This window comes from Myxocyprinus asiaticus, chromosome 24 (assembly GCF_019703515.2).
Source record: "Myxocyprinus asiaticus isolate MX2 ecotype Aquarium Trade chromosome 24, UBuf_Myxa_2, whole genome shotgun sequence".
NCBI lineage: Eukaryota > Metazoa > Chordata > Actinopteri > Cypriniformes > Catostomidae > Myxocyprinus > Myxocyprinus asiaticus.
In genome coordinates, this window is record NC_059367.1 from 31,586,967 (window position 1) to 31,611,936 (window position 24,970).

General features: G+C 36.2%; 1 protein-coding gene across 1 annotated transcript; it reads left to right on the forward strand.

Annotated features, from left to right (window-relative positions):
• The first annotated feature begins 906 nt into the window (after nt 1-906).
• Nucleotides 907-13,411, forward strand: LOC127414664 (izumo sperm-egg fusion protein 1). Its single transcript, XM_051652862.1, has 9 exons — nt 907-1,126; nt 1,601-1,675; nt 1,886-1,969; nt 4,960-4,980; nt 5,202-5,291; nt 5,402-5,520; nt 10,355-10,508; nt 10,908-11,076; nt 12,865-13,411. The coding sequence occupies exons 1-9, from the start codon at nt 907-909 to the stop codon at nt 12,941-12,943; spliced, it is 1,011 nt and encodes a 336-aa protein (XP_051508822.1). The 3' UTR covers nt 12,944-13,411.
• The last annotated feature ends 11,559 nt before the right edge of the window (nt 13,412-24,970 follow it).

Consider the following 24,970-nt stretch of genomic DNA (forward strand, 5'->3'; position numbering starts at 1 on the left):
CGCTTTTCAATCGAAATTTAAATAAATGTAGGATATTATAGGCATTGTTTGTAATTCTTATCTGATGTACTTAACTAATGTCTTTGTTTTAACTGGTTATTTTGTTGTGGTAGTCTGTAGGGCTCTTTGAAATAACTTAAATAATTTGGCGAAGTGATATGGAACCGTTATGCGGTCAAGACCTGGAACTACTTCATAGCCCTGCATTTACTTGAAAAATAATTGCACACTAGAACGTCCATCAACCAATCAGAATCAAGAATTCAACAGACCCGTGGTATAAATACAAATAAGCAATGACGTGACCTCACAAACAGACAGATTTCAAAACTAGACGTTTCAGCAGGGTGGCAACTATAAATGCTCTTTTAGACTGGGGATGAAGTTTTGAGTTCTGAAAAAGTATCTTTTTTATAGTAGGCTACAGTTACCTCTTAGGCTATGTCTACATATCAAGGGAAATTTGATTCTACATTTCAAGACTCCTTTAATTCAAGTAGGATTTCGCTTAGGGACACAGTATGCTCAGAAATGGCCTTGAGAGCAAAGTATACAGTAACAGAAAGTTGTTGCTTTTAGAGTTGACATTCTTTTTTTTACCTGACACAGCCTCTGAAAAATCACTGGAAAAAATAATAATAATAATACAAAAAAAAAAAAAAAAAAAAACGCTGGACAGGTTGCGATGGTCAAAGAGGTCCGTCTAGCTCATGTTTAAAAAAGCTAACGCGTTCGGTGTGAACGGCCCCTAACGGTTTTTTTTTCAGTTGCCAAGCAGCATGGCGCATTCATATAGAATATGCTGTCAGTGGTGCGTTTACCTGCATTTTACAACGGAAAAATTATCGTTTTTATTTAAAAAATAATAATAATAATAATAATAATAATAATAAAAAAAATACTATTATGGGTTTTCCATGTCTTTTCTGCTGGTTGTTGATTCTGAGTGACTGTCCCACTGCAAGGTCCTGTCTGCAGTGTGACCTAGTGGTTCGTTACATTCACGAAGATTTCCTTTCGTCAGTAAAAGGTATCACTGTCCGCGATCAGATTGAACTGAATGAAATCATTGAGCATGCTTACGTCAACTATCGGGAGACCAGTAGATTGTTTCGTGGTGTTATTGGTATGTATTGTAGAGTGATTGCTGTTATACAATGATGCATATCTTGGAGATGCTGCTATTCTTATCTTTAAAATCCTTCTTATCTGTAAAAAGTTCTCAAATGTATCCTACTGGAAATAACGCATTCAGATAAAATATGGCCATGAGCTTAAGAGTTCATTGTAAAAAAAACAACAACATTTTGCTTCATGTGGATAGGCTGCATATAAATTAACACGTTTTTTATTAAAGGCAAGTATGATTTGAATAAACCTGACTACATTAGGTTAAATATAATTGACAATAGGTCATTTTTAAGGGTCAGGTCAGCTTGCAATAGCTTCATCCTTGGATATCATATCACTGCTATGTTATTTTTGACATTACTAATTGTAGGCTATTATAAATTATAATCGGACAATCATTTGTATGTATGCAAGAATCGCCAAATGTTCATTTGCCTTTTAAAATTATATTTGTATTTATTTGCTTTAGACCCTACAACACTATATCGTGCACGAACAGAATATCAGAGTGAGTTCAAGAGGCATTGGAAAGAAGACAGGACAGGTATGTGTAAACACTCATCATTTTCATACATTTAGCCTACAGGTCATTCGTTCATTTTCTCAAAAAAAAAAAAAAAAAAAAAAAAAAAGAGAGAGAGAGTAAAAATCTGACCAATGAAGATGGCTTACACTTGACACTCCATGAAACATGCCTAATTAAGGATGAACACGTTTTCAGCATTTGAAATGTTTCGTTTTTCTTCTTGTGTAGGTTCTATTCAGTGGGATATGATAAGTATAGTGGAAAAAGGGAAGAGAATCCTTCAGAAACACTTGGACCTTTTTGTTGCCCAAGGTGGGATGGATGGACATAAACATTTCTATAGTGGTCCCAAAAACTATTTGGACACTTAAGATAGACTTAAAATGTATGTCATTGCATTAGATAAAATATCAAACCAAGTAGCATTTATTTGAAAGAAAGATAGCACAAACAACAAAACATCAACAAGAAGAATGAAGAATGTTACAACTTTTTTTTTTTTTAAACAATAGATATACTGTTCAAAATTCTCAAAAATACTGTTTAAGACAAAAAAAAATAATAATAAAATAAAATAAATAAATAAATAAATAAATAAATTCTGACACTTTATAACTGTCAAATGTGAACATGTCCATATTTAAAGGGATAGTTCACCCAAAAATGAAAATTCTCTCATCATTTACTCACCCTCATGCCATCCCAGATGTGTATGTGACTTTCTTATGCTGAACACAAACAAAGAATTTTAGAAGAATATCTCAGTTCTGTAGGTCCATTAGCGTTGCTCCAATACTAAAATTATTTTTATGAAATTACACAGAAAATGACTTGATTAAAAGAACTGCATAAAGTCTCACAGATACAAATTATGTGTTTTCTGTTTTTATTTTTCTGGATTCCATGTTAAATGTTTTAATTAAATGTTACGATCAAATGGTGTTTAATCAAATTGATACATACAGCTTTAATCAAATAAAATATAATAATTTATTTACTATACTTATCTATAATATAATAATAATAATAATAAAACAACCATATAATATTATATAATTGTTATTATGAGTATTATTGCTACTTTTTGAATATTACATTTGTATACAGTAGTTATAATTTTCTGTCTTCAATTTCACGCATCCAGTTGAATAGAGCTTTCATTTAAGCGGGACTTGAAGACAGAGCGGCACCTCTTGTTTATTCTGTAGCATGCAGCACATGTGACTGTATATTATTTAATTAAATTACATCCTTCTGCTGTTTAATGATCACACTTAGCCATATCCAGAGGTTTTTTTATTTTATTTTCAAATTGTCATTGATTTCATCTCAAAACTGTCACATCTCATATAATTTTGCTAATGACAACATACTGTAATATGGTACCAAAATTAGCAACAAGATGATATCATACCATTGTAAATTTTTTGGTATCATGATACTTCGTTAGTACTGGTAAACCGCGCAATCCTAAGGTCCATACAATGCAAGTGAATGGTGTCCAGAACTTTGAAGCTCCAAAAATCACATAAAGGCAGCATAAAAGTAATCCATATGACTCAAGTGGTATAATATATGTCTTCTGAAACAATGCAGTCACTTTGGGTGAGAAACAGATCAACATTTCAAACGTTTTTTTTTTTTTTTTTACTATAAATCTTCACTTTCAGAATGTGGAAGTGAAAGTGGAGATTGATAATGAAAAGGACTTAAATATTGATCTGTTTCTCGCCCGCACCTATCATATCGCTTCTGAAGATATATATTTAACCACTGGAGTCATACTACTTTAAAGGTGCAATATGTAACAATTTTCATGTAATATTTGCCTTTTTTTTTTTTTTTCCGCCAATGTGTGAACGGCTTGTAATGCAACTTAAAAAACGAGCCCTTCCCGGACTTCCTAGGTTGCCTATTAAAGCCTGTAGACTGATTTTCATGCGAAGGGAGCGGGTCACTTTTGCCTTATGCGCGCTCCCGAGAGCCTTGCCTCAGACAGTAGCTTCTCTTCCGCTATTCAACAGCGACAACAAACTGCAAAACTAGGTAACATTATCTTAGAGATGGAATCCCGCAAACATCTGGCTCCCAGCACATCACCGACTCCTACACAAACTCAGAGTAAGCCAAAAAAAAAAAAACATTTATTTACTGAATCCAGTATTACTAAAACTAGAGTGAACATCGGCAGGACATTTGATTCCTGGAGGGACCTTTGTTCGGTTTTGGGGATCAGAACTGACGTTCTTCTTATTGGACAAGTAAGCTTACATAACTGCAAAGCATGTGAAATATAGTGCCATAAGGATTGATCTGTGTAATTTTAGCTAACTTGATCTTGCCTGCTAATGCTGACGAATTGCAAGCTACCTTGCTTCGTAACTTTCAAATAATTTCAACGATCTTCTCTTTATACTAAAAGTCAGGTATAAAGGATAAATTTAAGCAAATACGCTGGTTTCTTGATCATAGTACAACATATGGCATACAAAACATACAATAGTGCAACATAACTGCAGTGCAACAGTAAACTGTTTGGTATAGTTCGGTAGTATGTAGCTGTATGTGTGTATCAGTATGCTATGTTAGCTGATAAGTAGTTTTAGTTTAATCTCAGAGTTTGTAGTAAAACAATCATAACTGTGTAATTTTAATTATGCTACCTCATCTGTCAGCATGATGCCGGTGAATCACGTTCAGTCTCTTTGTACGTTACATCATTGTTTTGGTCGATGCTCGCTCACTCGCGTCCCTATGGAGTGTGTGCACGAGCACGAGCAACAGGTAGCTGGCTGCAGTTCACTTAACGTCCACAGGTGTCATTAATAACAAGGGTTTCTGCATCTTACATACTGAACCTTTAATGGCCTTCATGTGATTTTTGGAGCTTGAAAGTTCTGGTCACCATTCACTTGCATTTTATGGACCAACAAAGCTTAGATTTTCTTCTAAAAATCTTCGTTTGTGTTCTGCAGAAGAAAGAAAGTCATACACATCTGGGATGGCATGAGGGTGAGTAAATGATGAGAATTTTCATTTTCATTTTTTCATTTTCCTTTAATGTGATGAACTTCACCATGTTGCTATGACACCTGTGTGAATTTAAGGGAAACTGACATTATACACATCCATGCAAAATCACCTTGGGATCAATTAGATAAATGTCATTGAAATTCATACATTTTCAAGTGCTTCTTAAGTGTCCAAAAGGGTCCAAATATATTTGGTGACACTTTAGCAATAATACATGTGTCAGAGTTTCTAATTCTCACAAATTCTTTTTATTTCATAATCTTGCAAAGGTCTGTGTCCAAATAAATGTGGTAAGTACAAATTTAAGAAAATTTATTCAATTTCTATATTGTTCACTTTTTAATTTTGTACTGAATATCTGACTGTTGTTCTCAGGCTCATTTGAGGTCTATGGTGCATAAGTGCCTCAGAGCAATGTATAATGTTCAGTAGTATTATGACACATGTATGTTCTACTGCTTGTTTGGTGTGTGGGTGTATGGGCGGTTGCTTTGTTGCTTGTTTGTTACAGGGCTGTTCTATCAGCGAGTGATGAATTGCTCTTCCTGTCAGTATGGGCTTTTTCCATGTCTATCAGCCACACCCCCATTAGTCTGTGGAGGTGAGACAGACAAACAACATAAACAAGGATGATTTTAGCAACACTTGACAATATTAATATACTGTAAATATCCTCTCTTCCTTGTATTTTTTCTCTTATCTTTCTATCAGAGCATAATCTGGAGGCAGACGAGGGAGAGGAGGTGGTGCTGGACTGTTTCCTGCCTTGGCACACTCTGGTAGTTGGACAGACTGAGTACCATTACTCTTGGCATCCTGCAGAAAAGAATGTACATACACACACAGTGACAAATTTGAATTTATTTACTTGTTTCAGAGAAAATAGGAACCATTGTGGATTACAGTTTCACTACTAGCTTACTAGACTCCAGTAGGGAAAACTGGGGGCAATTGCACTCATTAGCTCATCACTATATTTTAGTAAAAGGGATTTAACTTACTTAAAGGGATAGTTCACCCAAAAATGAAAATTATTTCATCTTTTACTCACCCTCATGCCACCCCAGATGTGTATGACTTTCTTTCTTCTGCTGAACACAAATAAAGATTTTTAGAAGAATATCTCAGCTCTGTAGACCCTTGCATGGCAAGTGAATGGTGGCCAGGACTTTGAAACTAAAAAAACACATGAAGACTCCAGTGGTTTAATCCATGTCTTCAGAAGTAAAAAACTTTTTGGTTTTTGTTGGTGTTCAGCAGAAGAAAGTAAGTCATACACATCTGGGATGGCATGAGGGCAGTGGTGGAAAGAGTACTGATTTCTTTTTACTTAAGTAAAAGTACTGCTACTGAAGAAATAATTAACTTGAGTAAAAGTAGAAGTACTAAGAAATATAATGACTCAAGTAAGAGTAAATAAGTAGTTTGCCGAAAAACTACTCAAGTAATTACGTTACAAGTTACTTTATGAAAATTATATTATATATAGTATATACACTTCCATTTTTAGAACACAAAGACATTTTTGTTCTTGAAAGAAACTTATGCTTCCTTTCACCAAGGATGCATTAAATTGATCAAAAATTAAAATTAAAGATACCAAAATCATTAATTGCCAATATTATTATGGTTTTAAATAATTGTTTTAAGTGGTATTTATTCAATTTTTTCTTTACCCATGATGGCAAACATATACTGTGTTACCTATTCCTTACAAAAGCATTCTTAAATGCTAATTTGTTACTCAAGAAAATGTTCTTATTATTTGAACAATTGAAAATGGTTGCGCTACCATGCAGAAATCATAATACAGTGGGTTTTTTCCCCATTTGCTGAGGTACTGAGTTCTTACAAGTTGCTTTACACTTGCAAGTCAAATTTTGGTTTTAAAAATAGGCAAAAAGAAACACATTTCTCCTGAAATTCTATTTTCTTCTTAAGTCTATTGTTTTAGAGAGATGAAGGCTATTCCATGCATTACTGTTTTGAAAAAAAGAATCTGTAACCAGGATAGAGACGGAAGTGGACGGCTAGATGAACAACAAAAAGACAAGTAAATCACAGTCTCTAGTTTGAGAAACAGACTCCTCACAGGTCCTAAACTAGCAGCTTCTAAATGCCAAAGACCTGCATTGCTGCAAGAGGATTCTCGGACAAACATTTATTTAAATAGAAATAGACATTTGTAACATTCTAAATGTCTCTAAATCATCTCTAAACTACATAATGTGCATTGTGACTGAAACGCATTCCTATTTCAGGTTTATTCTCATTCACGTATGTCCACGTATTTTGGCTATTAAGTTAACATACTGTACAAAGCTGATATAATGCAATATCATAGAGGAGGAAATTTATCCTCTATGATATTGCAACAATTATCCAGATATGTAATGAAATTATTAAGCAAACTGTTATCAACTCCTACATGCCAACTGAATAAAATAAGGCAAAAATAAACATATCACACACAGTGTTTAGTGAGAGATATGATTGATTCAAACGCTAAAAGTGGTTGTTCTGTATATGTATTATTGTATTACAGTTGTAATAATAAAGTATTAATTAACATTATGGTTATTTAACATATTGAGGTATTATTATTAAGTAAATTGTAGCATTTGGTTATATTATATTTTGTGATTTCTCATACCTTCTTTATATAACATCCATCCCTTGCACACTTTTGGCCTCTAGCGGGTGATACAGGGCAGGGAAGTACAGTACAGCACCGTGAGCGAGAGTGTTACTCGAAGAAGATCGCAATGTATGTAATTGTAACTATATCAGATATTATTAATAAAACACTGGAACTTATTGCATGGGCATTATTTGCCCCCATATTTGGAATTTCGGGGATATTTTTGTTAATTTCTGTGGCATTTTTGCTCTGAGTCCCTGTTAATTTCTGACACTATTGGCATTGTATCTTTTTAAGGTATTTAAAAAGTTTGTTTTAGACATACAGTATTGTAGCAAGTAAACAAGATATCCCCATATACAGGTGCTGGTCATATAATTAGAATATCATCAAAAAGTTGATTTATTTCACTAATTCCATTCAAAAAGTGAAACTTGTATATTATATTCATTCATTACACACAGACTGATATATTTCAAATGTTTATTTCTTTTAATTTTGATGATTATAACTGACAACTAAGGAAAATCCCAAATTCAGTATCTCAGAAAATTAGAATATTGTGAAAAGGTTCAATATTGAAGACACCTGGTGCAACACTCTAATCAGCTAATTAACTCAAAACACCTGCAAAGGCCTTTAAATGTTCTCTCAGTCTAGTTCTGTACGCTACACAATCATGGGGAAGACTGCTGACTTGACAGTTGTCCAAAAGACGACCATTGACACGTTGCACAAGGAGGGCAAGACACAAAAGGTCATTGCAAAAGAGGCTGGCTGTTCACAGAGCTCTGTGTCCAAGCACATTAATAGAGAGGCGAAGGGAAGGAAAAGATGTGGTAGAAAAAAGTGTACAAGCAATAGGGATAACCGCACCCTGGAGAGGATTGTGAAACAAAACCCATTCAAAAATGTGGGGGAGAACCACTACTCACAGACGTATGCAAGACATGGGTTTCAGCTGTCGCATTCCTTGTGTCAAGCCACTCTTGAACAACAGACAGCGTCTGAAGCGTCTCGCCTGGGCTAAAGACAAAAAGGACTGGACTGCTGCTGAGTGGTCCAAAGTTATGTTCTCTGATGAAAGTAAATTTTGCATTTAGTTTGGAAATCAGGGTCCCAGAGTCTGGAGGAAGAGAGAAGAGGCACACAATCCACGTTGCTTGAGGTCCAGTGTAAAGTTTCCACAGTCAGTGATGGTTTGGGGTGCCATGTCATCTGCTGGTGTTGGTCCACTGTGTTTTCTGAGGTCCAAGGTCAACGCAGCCGTATACCAGGAAGTTTTAGAGCACTTCATGCTTCCTGCTGCTGACCAACTTTATGGAGATGCAGATTTCATTTTCCAACAGGACTTGGCACCTGCACACAGTGCCAAAGCAACCAGTATCTGGTTTAAGGACCATGGTATCCCTGTTCTTAATTGGCCAGCAAACTCGCCTGACCTTAACCCCATAGAAAATCTATGGGGTATTGTGAAGAGGAAGATGCGATATGCCAGACCCAACAATGCAGAAGAGCTGAAGGCCACTATCAGAGCAACCTGGGCTCTCATAACACCTGAGCAGTGCCACAGACTGATCGACTCCATGCCACGCCGCATTGCTGCAGTAATTCAGGCAAAAGGAGCCCCAACTAAGTATTGAGTGCTGTACATGCTCATACTTTTCATGTTCATACTTTTTAGTTGGCCAAGATTTCTAAAAATCCTTTCTTTGTATTGGTGGTCTTAAGTAATATTCTAATTTTCTGAGATACTGAATTTGGGATTTTCCTTAGTTGTCAGTTATAATCATCAAAATTAAAAGAAATAAACATCTGAAATATATCAGTCTGTGTGTAATGAATGAATATAATATACAAGTTTCACTTTTTGAATGGAATTAGTGAAATAAATCAACTTTTTGATGATATTCTAATTATATGACCAGCACCTGTATGTCAAACTACATTGTGTTAATGTTTGATAGAGTTAAAACATTGCCTACCTTAAAATCAAGTGAAGTTTGATCAGTGGTTAAACGTGTACAGACGGTTTCCTCATACCTGAACGAATGGCTCCTCTCCAGAATAAAATTAAATATGCAGAAAATCACAGTATTACAGTTCTTGTATTGTGACAGGGCAGAAAGTCTTGAAGAAGCTAGAGAAGAGAGGACACCAGCGGCAGTTTATGATGAGAGCTGCTGTGCTCATGATGCTGTGCCCTGTGGGCGTTTTATTTTATAAACAGATTTAGAGCTTATAACTTTCTTCCCAAAAATTCAGAACTATGATGTATTTTTTTTTGTACTTTGTAATTGTGGTGAAAAATAATTGTAGCAAAGTTGAATACTTAATTTTTAATCAACTCAAGCAAAAGTAGCCTACTGTTATTTATCTATATTTTTTTTAAAAAAGTTGAAAAATGTGAAAACATTTACTCAAGTACTGTAACGAGAGTAGTTGTAATTCATTACTTTCCACCTCTGCATGAGGGTGAGTAAATGATGGGAGAATTTTCATTTTTTTGGGTGAACTATCCCTTTAACAGATCATTATAAAGTAGGCCCCACTCAGACTGTTGCTTTAAACACATATTATTCCAAACAGCTAAAATAATTAGTACAGTGTACATGTGAAAAGTATTTTGTAATATTAATAAGTACTAAAAGCAAGCACTGATATTATTTTGAGGTGTGTTCTTATTTTAGATGCAATGGCTTACTGTAATATAATTCACTTTTCAAGAGATAATTGCTGTAAAGGGGTGATAGTGATGACTTGTTTGAGTTTACAACCTAGTCTTTCTCATTATAAGTCTATTAATGGTAAAGTTACTTTTTGCACATATAAAAAGGTTGCTTATACCAAAAGATGGCAGGTTGATTTGTACAGACGTAGACTGTGAGTTATGAAAAAATTGCAACTGGCCCGGTCTCCCCTACTGGTCTTTCCAGACATCCACAGATCAGATTACAGTAATTGTGGTTTGAATTAATTTACAAAAGGTATTAAAATGCAGACTGGTTGTTATTCATTGCAAGCTGTCGCATGAGGGGGAGTATGAAGTGCTGGTGGTAAGTGAGGAGTCAAAAATTGTCCTCAATCAGCTGAGGTTCAGCGAGCAAGGCATGTACCGCTGCCTTCTACAGGATCAAACGGGTACTACACTGTCTCGCATTTATTTCAGATTGCAAGGTAGGCAATGTTTATGGCTTCATTTTGAGTGTTACAACTCATTGTTAAAATGAAAACATACTTGAGTCACAATTTGATGTTCCTCAGACTGCCACACTGTCAGAAACTTCTAGAGAACTACGAGGCACACCACAAATATTCCATTGTTTACTCAAATTTTAAAGTGCCACAAAACCTTTCCCTTATAAAAGGGTTACTGTAGGAACCATTGACATTCCTTACGGAACTTATGGGTTCCATTTGTTCCTCAGAGAGTAGTCCTTGTTGAAAGGGTTTTGAGGTTCTCCAGGGCATTCTGCCAGTGTGGCAAGCTGAGGAACTCCTAAATATCTCTTTTTGCAGTGATAGAAAATATTTTTTGATCCATCCTCCTCATCTTTCTCCCAATCTCCCTCTCAGTCATCCCACTGCCATCTACAACCCCTATACTGATTGTGACGTTGCCTTCTCTGCCTGCGGGTTATGACTCCACACCTCCCAGCCTTCAAAGGAACACTGTCCTCATTGTACTGATTTTACTGACAGTAGTCAGCATCACAGGCAGTCTGTTCATCATACTGTACCTCGGGTATGACAAAGAAATATGGGTAGACTGATAGATGCACAGAAGGATCAATGAAGTGATGGATGATAAACATTGGTTCATTCAAAAGAGAAACTACCTATGTTAAAGTAATTCTGCCAAAAAAGTTATTCAATTAAAAGTCAAACTAGCTAAAAAACAAACTTGAGTAAAAGTGAGGTTAGGCTTTAGGACCTACAAGATGTTTAACTGAACTCTAGAATCTATGATGAATGGCCATTGTTGTGGCCAATTACGTTTTACATTGAAATGTTACAATGTGTAATTTGTACTCGAAGTATAGATTGCATCCAGAATATCTAGTAATGAAGTACAATTACTACAATTACAGTTTGGTCATATTAGAGGGTCTTTAAAACGGCAAAGATCTTGTAACATAGTATTAACAAGAAATTAACTATAAAACTTGAAGGTGTCATGGACAGAGACAGAAAGATTCCTTAACAGAAAGCATGGCAGATGGCCAAAAACGAAAGGCAGAGAGAGGAAGAATGAGTATTTAAATTAGCAAGCAATTATTGATCAGAGCAACATTTCTTAGAAGGAAAGTTTCCCAGAAAGGGACTCATAGATTCTTCCATGTTAACGTACTAATGAATTAACTAGCCAGTGTAGAGTGTTTCATAAAACAACTTTGAATGATCTCTAAGACTTTCGAAAAACAAAGTGTCTGTTTGCTGTGCATATTTGAACAATGTGTTTCTATTATACATAGAAGCAGTATTTTATTTAAAGGGATAGTTCACCCAAAAATAAAAATTCAGTAATTGTTTACTCACCCCTCTGCTGTCATAACCCTATATGACTTTCTTTCTTTTTCTTAACACAAAGGGATAAATTGTGAGAAAAGTTTGTGCTCAGTGATGCCATAAAATGGCAGTTTATGTTGACTACCTCTTCAAGCTTCAAAAGAATGCAAAAGTATAATAAATTATTCCATGAGACTCATGATTTTATAAAAGTATAAAATAAGGTTTGGTGAGAAACAAACCAAAATCATAGGTATTATTTAGTGGAAATGTTCACTGACAGTTGATCTCTTGTGCACGTTCATTAGGGTGCAGGAGAGCAAAAACAGTGATAGCGACAACAGAACACAACACAGCTGCACACAAAACAGAGAACAAAACTTAATTAACATGTCTGAAGAGAAAAGTTTGAAAGTTTTTGGACAGTGCCAGTTCACAGTGGATGGATACCGCACAATACCGAAAATAAAAAAGAAGCGATCGATAGAATATACCATCGCTCGTCACTGCTGGTTTGGACAAAAACTCTGATTACCATAGAAAATATACCTTATCGCATGTCATTTGCCATCAGTTTAGGACACGGTGTGACTGTGGCTGCCTGTAGCCTCCTTTCCGTTTGATTTCCAAATACTCCGCTTCCAAAAAAATAAGGCTGGGCATAGAAATGCATCCATTGTTCGACTACAAACTTTTCAGACCTGTTTAGTAAGCTCTTTTCTCTGTTTTGTGTGCAGATGTGTTGTGTTCTGTTGTCGCTAATGCTGTGGAGGATCTGTTTTTTGATAAACAAAACGAGTTTTCACTTGAATGCCCCAATGGTTCAAAGACGCTGCATGAACTGTTGCTCTCGTGTCCTATCATGTTGGCACATACAGGAGGAAGAAATAATGACAGTGATGGAAGGGGTGATCTGTCACAGGGTCATGACCCCTTGGTGATTTTACACAGAGAGTCAACATTAGGAAGTAAACACACTTTGTTTTCATCCATTGTGTCACATTGTTTTGTGTCCCTCTGACAGAGTGACCATGAAGCGACAGAAGGAGAGAGACAGCAGGAGAGGAGAGAGGGAGGATGCAGAAAACAGAGGTGATGACTGACAGAATGTGAGATCTGATCCAAAGAGATACATAAATAAATGACTGCAGTTACACAAAAGAAATATGGATGTTAAAAACTCACCCCTTTTGTTGTTCCAATCCCATTTGATTTATCAGACCCACTTTATATTAGGTGTCTTTAACTGCTGTGTACTTAAGCATTTGATACAATGTACTTCTCTTGTACATATATGTGTAGTTGGATTGTACTTACATTTAAAGAACCTGCATTTAATTACATGTATAGTGACACTGTCAACCTTACCCTTAATCCTATACCTAACCCTACCCCAACCCTTACCCTAATCTAAACCCTAACCCTAACCATACCTCAACCTCAGTAGCAGCAAATGTGTGACATCTTGTGAGAATTTTGCAGAACAACATGTAGTTACACAATAAAAACACTGTATTTTTGTATTTAACATTTTTATATTTTTGATTGATTCCTACATTAAATAAAGACGAGCAAAACATATATACATGGAATCAACATTTAAATAAATGTCTGAATTAAACACTCTTTTGTCCATACTGAGTGCAAATGCGAGATAACGGGGTGTAACATAACTTCTCCGATTATTTTGATAGGAAGGCTTTGCAATGGCGAAATAGGGGCAAGAACTTCTTGTTCAATACAAAACCAAGGAGGGGCTCTCTCAGGTGGAAGCGACCAATGAGCCAAATGTCTGAGACCGAATGCATAATAATAAAACAAAATCTTGGGTAGGCCTAGTCCACCTATGTCAATCGGCCTATGTAACTTAATGAAATGTAATCTGGGACGTTTACCATTCCAAATGAAGGACTTCGCTATGCTATCAAATTGCTTGAAATAAGAGAGGGGGACATCTACAGGGAGAGATTTTAGCAGGTAGATACATTTTGGAATACAATTCATTTTAATAACATTAACCTTCCCAATCATAGATAAATGTAATGAAGCCCACCCGCCCACATCGCTCGAAAACCTTTTTATTAAAGGGCCCAAATTAACTCTTAACTAAATCAGACAAATTTGCTGGGAATAAAATGCCCAAATACTTAATGCCCTGTTTGGGGCACTGGAAGGAGCCTGGCTGAAAATCTGCTACCGGGCAGTATGCTGTCAGAACCAAAACTGTATCCTGAGAACTTAGAAAAGGAATTAAGAATTATGTGGAGGCAAGGCATAGATCTAATGGTGTTGGAGACGAATAACAAAATATCATCTGCGTAAAGCAAAAGCTTATGCGCCACACCTCCCACCACCACCCCTGGAAAATCATCTTCCTATCTTATCACGGCTATTAATGGTTCCAGGGCAAGACAGAACAATAATGGGGAAAGAGGGCAACCCTGCCAGGTGCCCCTATCCAGAGTAAAATAATCTGAAATTAATCCATTTGTTTGTACCGCCACTACTGGGTGTCTATAAAGTAAATTAATCCATCTAATAAAAGTATTCCCCAACCCGTATATTTCCAAAATCTTAAAAAAAATAATCCTATTCTACCATATCAAATGCCTTTTTGGCATCAAGTGAGATTGCAGCGACCGGAGTCTGATCATCGCCACTGACCACATGATACTGATGAAAAGCCTAATGTTATCAGATGAGCTACGGCCTCGGATAAACCCCACCTGATCTATATGTATAAGAGATGTTATAACTTTACTTAATCAATTAGCCAGGATTTTTGACAATATTTTAACATCTAGCTGGATCAGGGAAATTGGACGGTAACTCTTACACTCGCTTGGATCTTTGTCCTTTTTAAGGATCAGACTGATCTGGGCTTGTGTCATGGTTGGCAGAAGCTTTCCATTCTTTAATGATTCCATATAATCTTCTAGCTAAAGTGGAGCCAGTCCCGTAGCATAAGATCTAGAAAATTCAGTGACAAAGCCATCTGGCCCTGGAGCCATGCCTGTAGGCAAGGCCTTAATTACCTCGCCAAGCTCCTCCAAGGTTATCTTAGAGTCAAGAGAATTTTTTTTTCAGCCGACAATTTAGGAAGTTCTAATGGTTCCACAAAGTTTCTAATATCCTCATCAGTGGACGAAGATGTGGAACTATAGAGATTCTTTAAAAACATTATTAATATCAATGGCTGAGGTAAATATTTCAACACCAGCAGATTTCACTGAGGGAATGATAGAAAAAGACTCTCTCTGTTTTATATATCTAGCCTTTTTCTCTGACTCCACCTTGACTGTCTTGCTCTGAATAGCCAAAACTCCACCTTCCGTGACAAAATAGTATTATATCTGTATTTCAATCGGGTCAATTCTCTGAGGCCATCAAGCAACATTCGGCACTTCAGCTCTGCCTCGGCACTTTTAATATTCCCTTCCAACTCCACGAGTTCTCGTGCTTTGGATTTTTTCATGATTGAGGCATACTGTATGATCCAACCCCTAAGAACCACCTTAAGTGCCTCCAAAGCTATGCCCACAGAGGATACTGAGGACCAGTTGGTCTCCATATAAACATTGATTTCAAACTTTAACATTTGTTGGAATTCAGGATTCTGCAAAAGGGATACATTAAAGCGGCAACTATATTAATTATTTTTCTCCAAATGTGGCAAGACCTCTAAACTCAACAGGGCATGATCTGAGACTAAGATGTTTCCAATTGAGCAATCCACAACAGATGAAATGAGGGACTTAGATATATATATATATATATATATATATATATATATATATATATATATATATATATATATAAATCAATTCTAGAATAAATCTTATGGACTGATGAAAAAAATTTATAGTCCCTACTACATGGGTTCAAAAGTCTCCAAATATCTGTAAGACCAAGATATTTACACATCATGTGTAGTGTCAATGTTACACACTTTTGCTTCACTATGATCAAGGACTGAGTCCATCAAAAGATTAAAGTCTCCTCCCAATATTATAACATGAGGGGTACCAATGGCTTGCAACATCCCTTCAAGATCTATAAAAAAGCCCTGATCATCAGCATTAGGTGCGTAAATATTAGCCAAAATCAACCTTTGCCCCTGAATTTCTGCTAAAACAATAATGACTCTTCCTAATTTATCTTTAATATGTTTGAGACATATGAATTGTAGATGTTTACTTATCAATGTAATGACTCCCCTGCTCTTACTTGAGCCAGCACTAAAGAAGAAATGTCCACCCCATATCTTACCAAATTTTTCAGCTTCCTGCAGGGAAAGATGCATTTCTTGAAGAAACACTATATCAAATTTCTTACGTTTAAGAAAAGAAATAACCTTCCTTCTTTTTATGGGGTGCCCCTACCCATTCACATTACACATGGAGAGAGACAATCCGCTCATATTAACATTTGACATTCTGACATGTGAGAAAAAAAATAGATTGTGTGTCAAAAATAAAATTATAAAGACCACATTCCAACATTGGTACAACAATCAACACCCGAACATCCCCCAGAAAAAAAAAAAAAAAAACAGAAAAAAGACAAAAGAAAAAAATGTGCATTAACCGCACGCATGACAGCGCCAACCGCCGTCCATCCCTCTAAACTCAAACAGTCCATGTACGCCTACGAGAGTCCCCGTGACAACTTTGCCGATGGATTGCTTAGGTCCGGTGCTTCTACACAAATTTTGTAAGACAGAATTACACAGCAGAAAATAATCTATAAAACAAACTCTAGCCAATAGCCGGAATAAGCACAAAGAACGTGCAGATTCATCCACAAACTGTCCCGAAGGAGTGTTATTCCACAAAACAAACTCCAGCCGCTAGGCAGAACCAACACAAAAAGAAACATATAAGGCGCTCAGTTTCCTCGGACAGTCATGTGAATGTTCAGTGAGTCAGGTCCACTTGGCTGCATCGAGAGCATCACACAATGACTTACTCATTCCATTGACTTTATAAAGGACATCGCTTGCTGTGGGCATGTCAATATTTTGCGGCCATTCTTAGTATCTATTCTCAACTTGGCCGGGACCATCAATGCCATCAAAGTGACCTTCCGTTGATGTAAGAGTTCTTTCATTCCTTGAATTGATCACGTTTCTCTCTTGTTGAATTCGCAAAGTCTGGGAACAAGAAAATGCGGTGGTTCTTCCAAGAAAGCCTTCCTTTATTCCTTGCCTCGCGTAACACAAGATCTTTATCGGATGATCTCAGAAATTTGGCCAGAATTGATTGGGACCTGTCTCCCTCCGCGGATCTCTGAGCCGGGACTCTGTGAGCTCGCTCAATTTCCAGCTTATGGCCTGTTATGTAGAGCAGACTCGGGAAGAGCTCATCTAGGTATTTCACCATATCTCGGCTTTCTTCATCTTCAGGAATTCCAACAATTCAGACTGTTTCACCGGTAACGATTCTCAAGGTCTTCCGACTTTTCCCAAACATGCTCCAAGTCCGTCTTAGTCGCTAGCGGCTTAGCAGCTAATTTCCTCTCCGATGACTCCAGATAATTGATCCGTTTCTCAACATCCAACAGTCTTGTAACCAGCTTAGTGAATTTCGTCTCCATGGCAGTGATCGATCGACGTATTACAACAAGATCCTCCAAGTCAGCAATGACCTTTGTCAGCATTGCCATCATGTTCGACAGTTGACACTGAATCTCTCCCACCGCACTGGCCAAATTGAGTCCCGGGCTCTCGGCCTGTTGCTCAGGGGACTCAGCTTGAGCACATAAGTGTCTTTTAATGTCTCCAGAGCCCGAGTATTTTGAATTCATATTGTCTTCATAGAACAATTATGGAACAGAGCGTATCGAATCCCACCGGTTTATGACACAAAAAGCATTAAAAGCAGTAAAGTGCACAGAACTCACCGTTCACACGTCCAAACCTTGCATAGAGCCCAATAACTCAATACATTGTATTTTAAGTATTCTTATGTTAGTACATAGTATTTAAAGACACCTAATAAAAAAAGTAGGACCGATTTTACTTTTTCCATGACACATAAAAGTAGATATTTAGCAGAATGTCCAAGCTGTTCTTTTTCATTAAATGAAAGTAAATAGGAACTGGGGCTGATCAGCTCCAAAAAGGACAATAGAGTGCCATAAAAGTTGTCCATGTGACTTGTGTGGTATATTTTAAGTCTTCTAAAGCACTTCAATAGCTTTGTGTGAAAAACAGACCAAAATTTAAGTTGCTGTTTACTGAGAATTTTTCCACCAGAGAAGATAAAATCATAAAGGTTTGAACAACATGAGGGATTTTTTATTCTTTGGCAAACTAACATGCAATTTTTAAAAAAAAACAAAGCTCATCCAGAGTCAAAACAGTATTTAGTATCAGCATTTCACATAAAGTCATGTGACTTATTCTCAAGAAACTTTGAATTTTGGGTTTATCTCAGCGACTCATGTCATATGTAGATCAAATACATAGAAGCCCTCTGTAAAGGAAAATAACCAATTCATTCACCAGAATAAAAAAGGAAGACACATTTTTGATGAATGAATGACATGTTTTATAGTTTAGCAGACACGTGGGGAATGAGAAATAAAGTGGTAAGGAAGGGAGAGGTAAATCTCATGGATTACAATGTTTTTCTAGATTTAATATTCCCATGCCAACTGGTTAATCCTGGGGATTATCCGCTCTTCTGGCCAGAGGGGTGTACAGTGAAAATTCAAAATAGTTTGTTTTCATATGAAGTTTTAAAATCAGCACTGGTAACTGAAAGGCTGCCTAACTCCCTGTTTGAATGCCTTTGTTACATTTGATTGATGTCAGGAGTATTTTTCAGTTCTTTCAGTTACAGTAGGGTGTTGTTTGGCTTGAATAGATGGGAGAATCTGTGCACGTTAGGACTGATCTGTGTCAGAAATAAAATTGGTGAAGTCATACAATAACCCTAAATATTATACACAGGAAGTGACCTGTTGTGATTGTTCTGATTTGCAGTGTCTCTGGTTTCAATGCTTGTAATTATTCCATATGTGACTCTTTTTACATTTTCTATTGTTTTACTGTAACAAGTGACATCACAAGAAACAGGAAATGCTGTCAAGGTAAACACAGACTGGATATTTCTTCCAAAACTTTTCTCATTTTCTATTCAGCTTACTACATTAGTTTCTTACTTGAACTGGTTGGTTGTTTTCTTTCAGGGAACACTTACACAGTCAGTACTGATTTTCACTAGATTACTCATCAACTTCCTCTATCAGACACAGACTAAAACAGGCAGTTTGATTAAATACAGAGGGGATGCCCCTCAAGCAAAACATTGTTTTAGTTACATTTTCTATTTGCACTGATAGTGTTTTCTGTATCAATGAGTCGAGAAATAAATAATTATCTGATCCGCAACAAATAGTTCATTATTACTGAAACACTTAAAAATAAATAAATATGTCCAAACACCTGTATGTTGTTTACAACATTCATAACTTAGAGTTGAAGTACCAGATATTTAAAAAAATGTTCTTTTACATTTAAAAGGAATTTTAATTATGGTTTCGATGTTTTTTCATCAACAACAACAAAATAAACCTAGGCCATATGAGCCGTGAAACTCACGATGGGAACAGACTAAATTAGTGTGAATAAAACGGTTTCTGTTCAGTCCAGCCAAAGGACAAATATCCGCAGACTCAGTAGGAAGCAGTAGGAGCTTTAGGTAGGACCATTTATTTGAGTTGATTCAGATTCAATTTCGATTCATTTGGGTATATTTCAGCTATAATATTGCTTATATATGATACACATTATCTCTCAGCTAATGCTGATAATTATACAGGGACCTTCTAACTTGGCACATTATGAAATATTAATTACATTTATTTTATTTCATAATTTTTTTTTTTTTTTTGGTCACATTTAGCTTTTTAAACATTTACTAATTCAAAGTATTCCATCTACCGTCTATTGTTTACATGCATAATTTGGACTATATAAGCATTTAAATTGATATGTAGAACATGAGCTAAAAAGGTACTTTCTCTTTAAGAATAGAGCAGTTTAGCAAACATCTCTCTTAAGTGTTTTGGTTGAGCGGATTTTAACGAGAAGGGACTTGCATAGCTTCTTTACATCTGTGCTATGTTTTATTAGAATTAAATTAATTAAATGCTTAAACCATCAAGCATTTTGTGTAAAAAAAAACTACTTTGACTATAAAAAGCACTCATTTTCTCAAACACATTTTGAGTTTGCTATTCACAAGAAGCATCTGCTGACGTGAACCATGCCTCATAAAAAAGACATCTCAGAAGACCTATGATCAAGAATTGTAGCTTTGCATAAAGCTGGAAAGGGTTACAAAGTTATCTCAAAGAGCTTAATTTGTCCACAGTTAGGCGAATTGTCTATAAATGGAGTTTTAGTACTGTGGCTACTTTCACTAGAAGTGGCCGTCCAGCCTAGATGATTCAAAGGGCACACAGCAGAATGCTCAATGAGGTAAAAAAGAACCCTAGAGTGACAACTAAAGACTTGAAAGAATCATTGGAACTGGTTAACATCTCTGTTCATGAGTCTACTACACGTGCCTGAAGTTCAATGAAAGCTTATAATTATTTGTGTGTTGTTAGTTTAAGCACATTGTGTTGACTGTATGCACTACTGACATGAGACTTGACTCGTGACTTGAAGGTGAGGACTTGAGACTTGCATGTGACTTGCTCCCACCTCTGCTAAAAACAGTCATTACATTTTTTTTGTATTGTTGAATTAGTCTAGTTGAATTAGTTGTTATTAAAGACAGACTAGTTAACTGAAATAAATTACGATTATGAGAGTAAACAGGCACTGTTAGTATTGCTAGAGCAACAAGGGCCACCTTATCAGGAAGTTGTGACACATCATAGCTTGTTACACTAACCACAACGCCTTCTTCGCACCCCTAACTCAAACACACTAAGTCAGTTTTACGCACTGAAAAATTCACACCCTCATTCTCGCCCCCTTGCAGATATAGCTTAATGCATTTAGCCCACATGCATACTGACAAAAAACACTTCAAAGAATGCCATGTAATAGACACGGGTGATAAAATATACTGAAGGATTTATTGAATAATACAGTATTCGAGGAAAAGGAAGCAGCACAACCTTCTTGTTTTGAAATTCGAGAAAGGTGAATACAAAAGTTTAGTAAGCAAATATACAGTAGGCCTATACATACACATAGGAAATATAAAAGGGGCACATGCTACATGCAGCAAAAAGTATAAGAAATCTAAGAGAAAAGGAAAGGAAAATTTTGTAGACACAATCGTTTTAATCCTTTACTGAACCATACATTTTCTGCACTGTAAAAACTGGTAATGTGCAATTATTACCTTCATCAAGCCCTTAAAATTACTTTCACTGGAGTAACCTAATGTATTCAGGTTGATTTATTCATGTTAAATAATATTTTTGACTTACATTTAACCAGTTTATTTAGATGTTACCACTAGAATTTTTTTTTTTTTTTTTTTTTTTTAATGTATAAAGTTAAAATGTTAACATAAAAGGTTAAACTCAGCTCATCATTATATTCTCACTTGATAGAATGAAGGTGTTGTCATAATTATATGCAAGAATAACGTCAGTCAAATTAAAGTCTAGGAAGTCTGAGCACAGAATTTTTCAATTCTATTTAAATTTAAAATGTTGTAAAGGATGAAGTTTTGAGAGTGGGATGGAGGCGTGGCCGCAGTTGTGGGTAAAATTGTAGGGGAAAAAGATGGGGGAGAAACAGAGTGATTGAAGGGAAATTCAAGACTGAGGGAGTGAATGAGCAAGGAGGACAAAGCAAGCTGAACTTAGCTGCTCTTTACGCACATATTCAGGGAAGGAAAAACACTGTGGGAGGATCCACCTCCTCCTTTAACAACTGTGGTTTTAGTTTTGGTTTGTGATTTTAGACTAGGCTGGATGTGTAAAATTATTTATACTCAACTACAGTATGTCATTAAGAGGCAGCTATGAAATATTACAATGTCCTAAATCTAAAATACCATATATTTTGGCGCACAAGTGGTAATTTTACATCAAGGTGATGATACAATTCATTAAAACCTCAAAATGTTTCTTATCATTTGAAGAATAATTCTATTTGTCAGCATGAGGCATACTGATGTCATTTTGAGTCATGTTGGTTTAATTGACCGCAGTCAATTTTTGTTGACACTGTATGGGGGTTTTGGAGCAATAACATAATATTCTCCCTCAGGCGGATGCATCACATTTGATAGGCCGTATCAATCATAAATGAGGAAGCATAATTTCTATTCTCATATCTGTGAATCATGGACTTCAAGAGACCTCCCAGCACACTACTTCCCTCTTGTTAACAGGGCCATATGTTAGTAGTTGTCATTTAATAGAAATGAAATGAAATGAGCTCAAGCTTGTGGGAAATGTTCTGTGTCTGATGGGACCTTTAACTCAAATAAGAATTACTCTGAGGAATTAGTCAGAAATGGCTATTTTGGAAAGAACTAAGATTTATAGAGAGATATAGTAGAGAATATGGAGATGTCAAAAAACAATTAAAGGGAAAGTTCACCCAAAAATGCAAATTCTGTCATCATTTACTTTCCAAAACACTTTCAACACAGTAATGTCATTCCAAACCTGTGTGACTTTCTTCCATTCATAGACCACAAAAAAGGATGTTCACGCTAGCAGTTGCACGACTGCTGATTTTTAATAGTCAACTTGTAGTGTCGTATACGACTAGTCTTGACGTCACGAGTGTGGCAGAAATTCCACTCCCCTACCCATTGATTATTAAAGTATACAATAGAAAGATCTAAGTTTGCTGCAGTGTGATGGGTTTTAGCTAGTTAAATGTAATAAAAAAAATAAAAAAAATAGCAGCATAGCTACATGTCATCAGCCAGCTAGGCTGTGCCTGGGATCCTACAGGTTGCTATGGAAATGTGTATTTTAAGGTGTATTTTGACACCTGAGGGGAAAATTATGAGTTAATTTTCGATGAATCACATTCTTAAAAGAGCAAACAGCAACTAGGTCAGATGTCCAAACACACAAAGTTGTGCTGATCATGTTTAAAACCACTAACTAGCGTCTAGCGCATGCCTTTTTAAATTATTATGCATAGCACTAGTATTTATGTTATATTTAAAGGCTACTTTGCATATTTTGGAGGTTACTGTAGCATCTGTGTCATCTTTCATCAAAGTACATCTGAGCCACTTCGCTCTTTGGGTGCAGAGCCATCGGCCTCCACACCCGCAGCAAGTTTCCGAAATGTAGCATGGCAGGGGAAGAGTTGATTATATTCATGAGTAAAGCGATAACTGATTGGACGATTCAGTAGTCAGAGAAACTATAACCCAACCCCTAAACCTAACAGGGTCGGAACATACTCTACGCAAGTACCTGAACACAGACACATCTTGCAACACCAGCTCGATTTCACTCGCCTTTGTATTCTGAAATGTGTCAGACTGCAATTCATAACCCAACGCAACTACACATTGTATTCTCAATTTTGCCACTAGGGGCGATACAGATTATCGTGAACAGTCCGTTTCTACGGTGAGTTTTCTCTTTCAACTCAACTACTATCATGGCAGAGCAACAGTTTGAAGAAAATATTGCTGAGCAAGTAAGTGTAAGTCAATATATTTATAGTAACTTACCTGAATAGTGACACATCCAGTTAAATGGCTCAGACATTTGAAGGTAACTCTATCGCTCCCTTGAGAATTAAGGTTTGTTCCCGCCACGGAAATGCTAGAACGCATGTTAGGCATGTTCAACTGGACTGCACGTTGAGGTAGCCAAGCGCTCCCATCTGCGTTCACGTACTTGCACAGAGTATGTTTCGCCTTAACAAATCATGTAGAGCTTTCTTCATTAATATGAATGAGTCTTCCCTTGCCAAACTACGTTTTGAAAATCTGCCACCTGCTGTATTTCCTACAGATGCATTTTCTAAATCAGGTGTAAAGTGACTAGTCGACATAAGGTTGACAGTGTCGACAACATTTGTTATAGTCGCCTAGTCTATGCAAGTCCTAGTTCATGCTACTTTTTCAATACAATGAAAGTGAATGGTGACCAGGGGCTTTCAAGCTCCAAAAATGACAACAAAATAAAAACATCATGAAGTACCATAACAGTCATCCTTACGACTTTTTTACTATATTCCAAGTCTTTTGAAGTCACATGATAGCTGTGTGTAAAGAAAACAGACAAATATTTAAGTCATTATTCACTGAAAATCTTCCTCTATGCCACAGTTGTCAAATCTCATTCATGCGATTTGAATATTCGCATATTAAATTTGACGCATCACAAGTGGTTAAGATATATGGCACATGAGAACCAATGAAGTTTGTCATCACTGATGTCAAACCTGGCGTGATACATCTTGATATACACAATACATTAATGAAATTTGAAAGCTACAGTGGAGGTGAAGATTATCAATTAATACAGAAAACACACAGGTTTGAAACGACACAAGGGTAAATACATTAAATAATGACAGAATTTTCATTTTTGGCTGAACTGTTTAATAAAAAGATTGCATTAAAAAGTATTAATTCGAGTCTTTACGTCTGTCCAGATAGCTGGTTAAGAAAATGTTGGCTAGACTGTTTTGAACACAGAGTCCTGTGGACAACTACAATAAAGTGCATGCATGGGAGGCCACACTATTAGAGTCATTCAAATGCACATCAGAGAACAACCTGCTTTTTTATGTTAGCAACTGTTGTTTTGTTCTAAACATGTCAAGTGTCCCCCAACTATAGTCACATTCATGTCTGAACTGAAAACATATGCATTCTCTGAATGAGCACTGCACTTTACTGACTGCAGTGCATTACATGATTTCAATAGATGACTTTCCCTTATGATTCATTGTAAGCTAATGCATTTTTTAAAAATACTTATTTATTATTATTTTTTTCTTAAATTATTTATGTAATGTGCTTTGTATATGCAGAGCACATTGAATTATCATTGTGTGTGATTTTGTTTTATTATTTTTTAATTATAAACTTCTGTGTGTCTTGTTTTTCTTGTTATCTTTTCTAGTCTCTTCAATTCCGAGCCTGTTTCACTCGGTGACTCTGTTG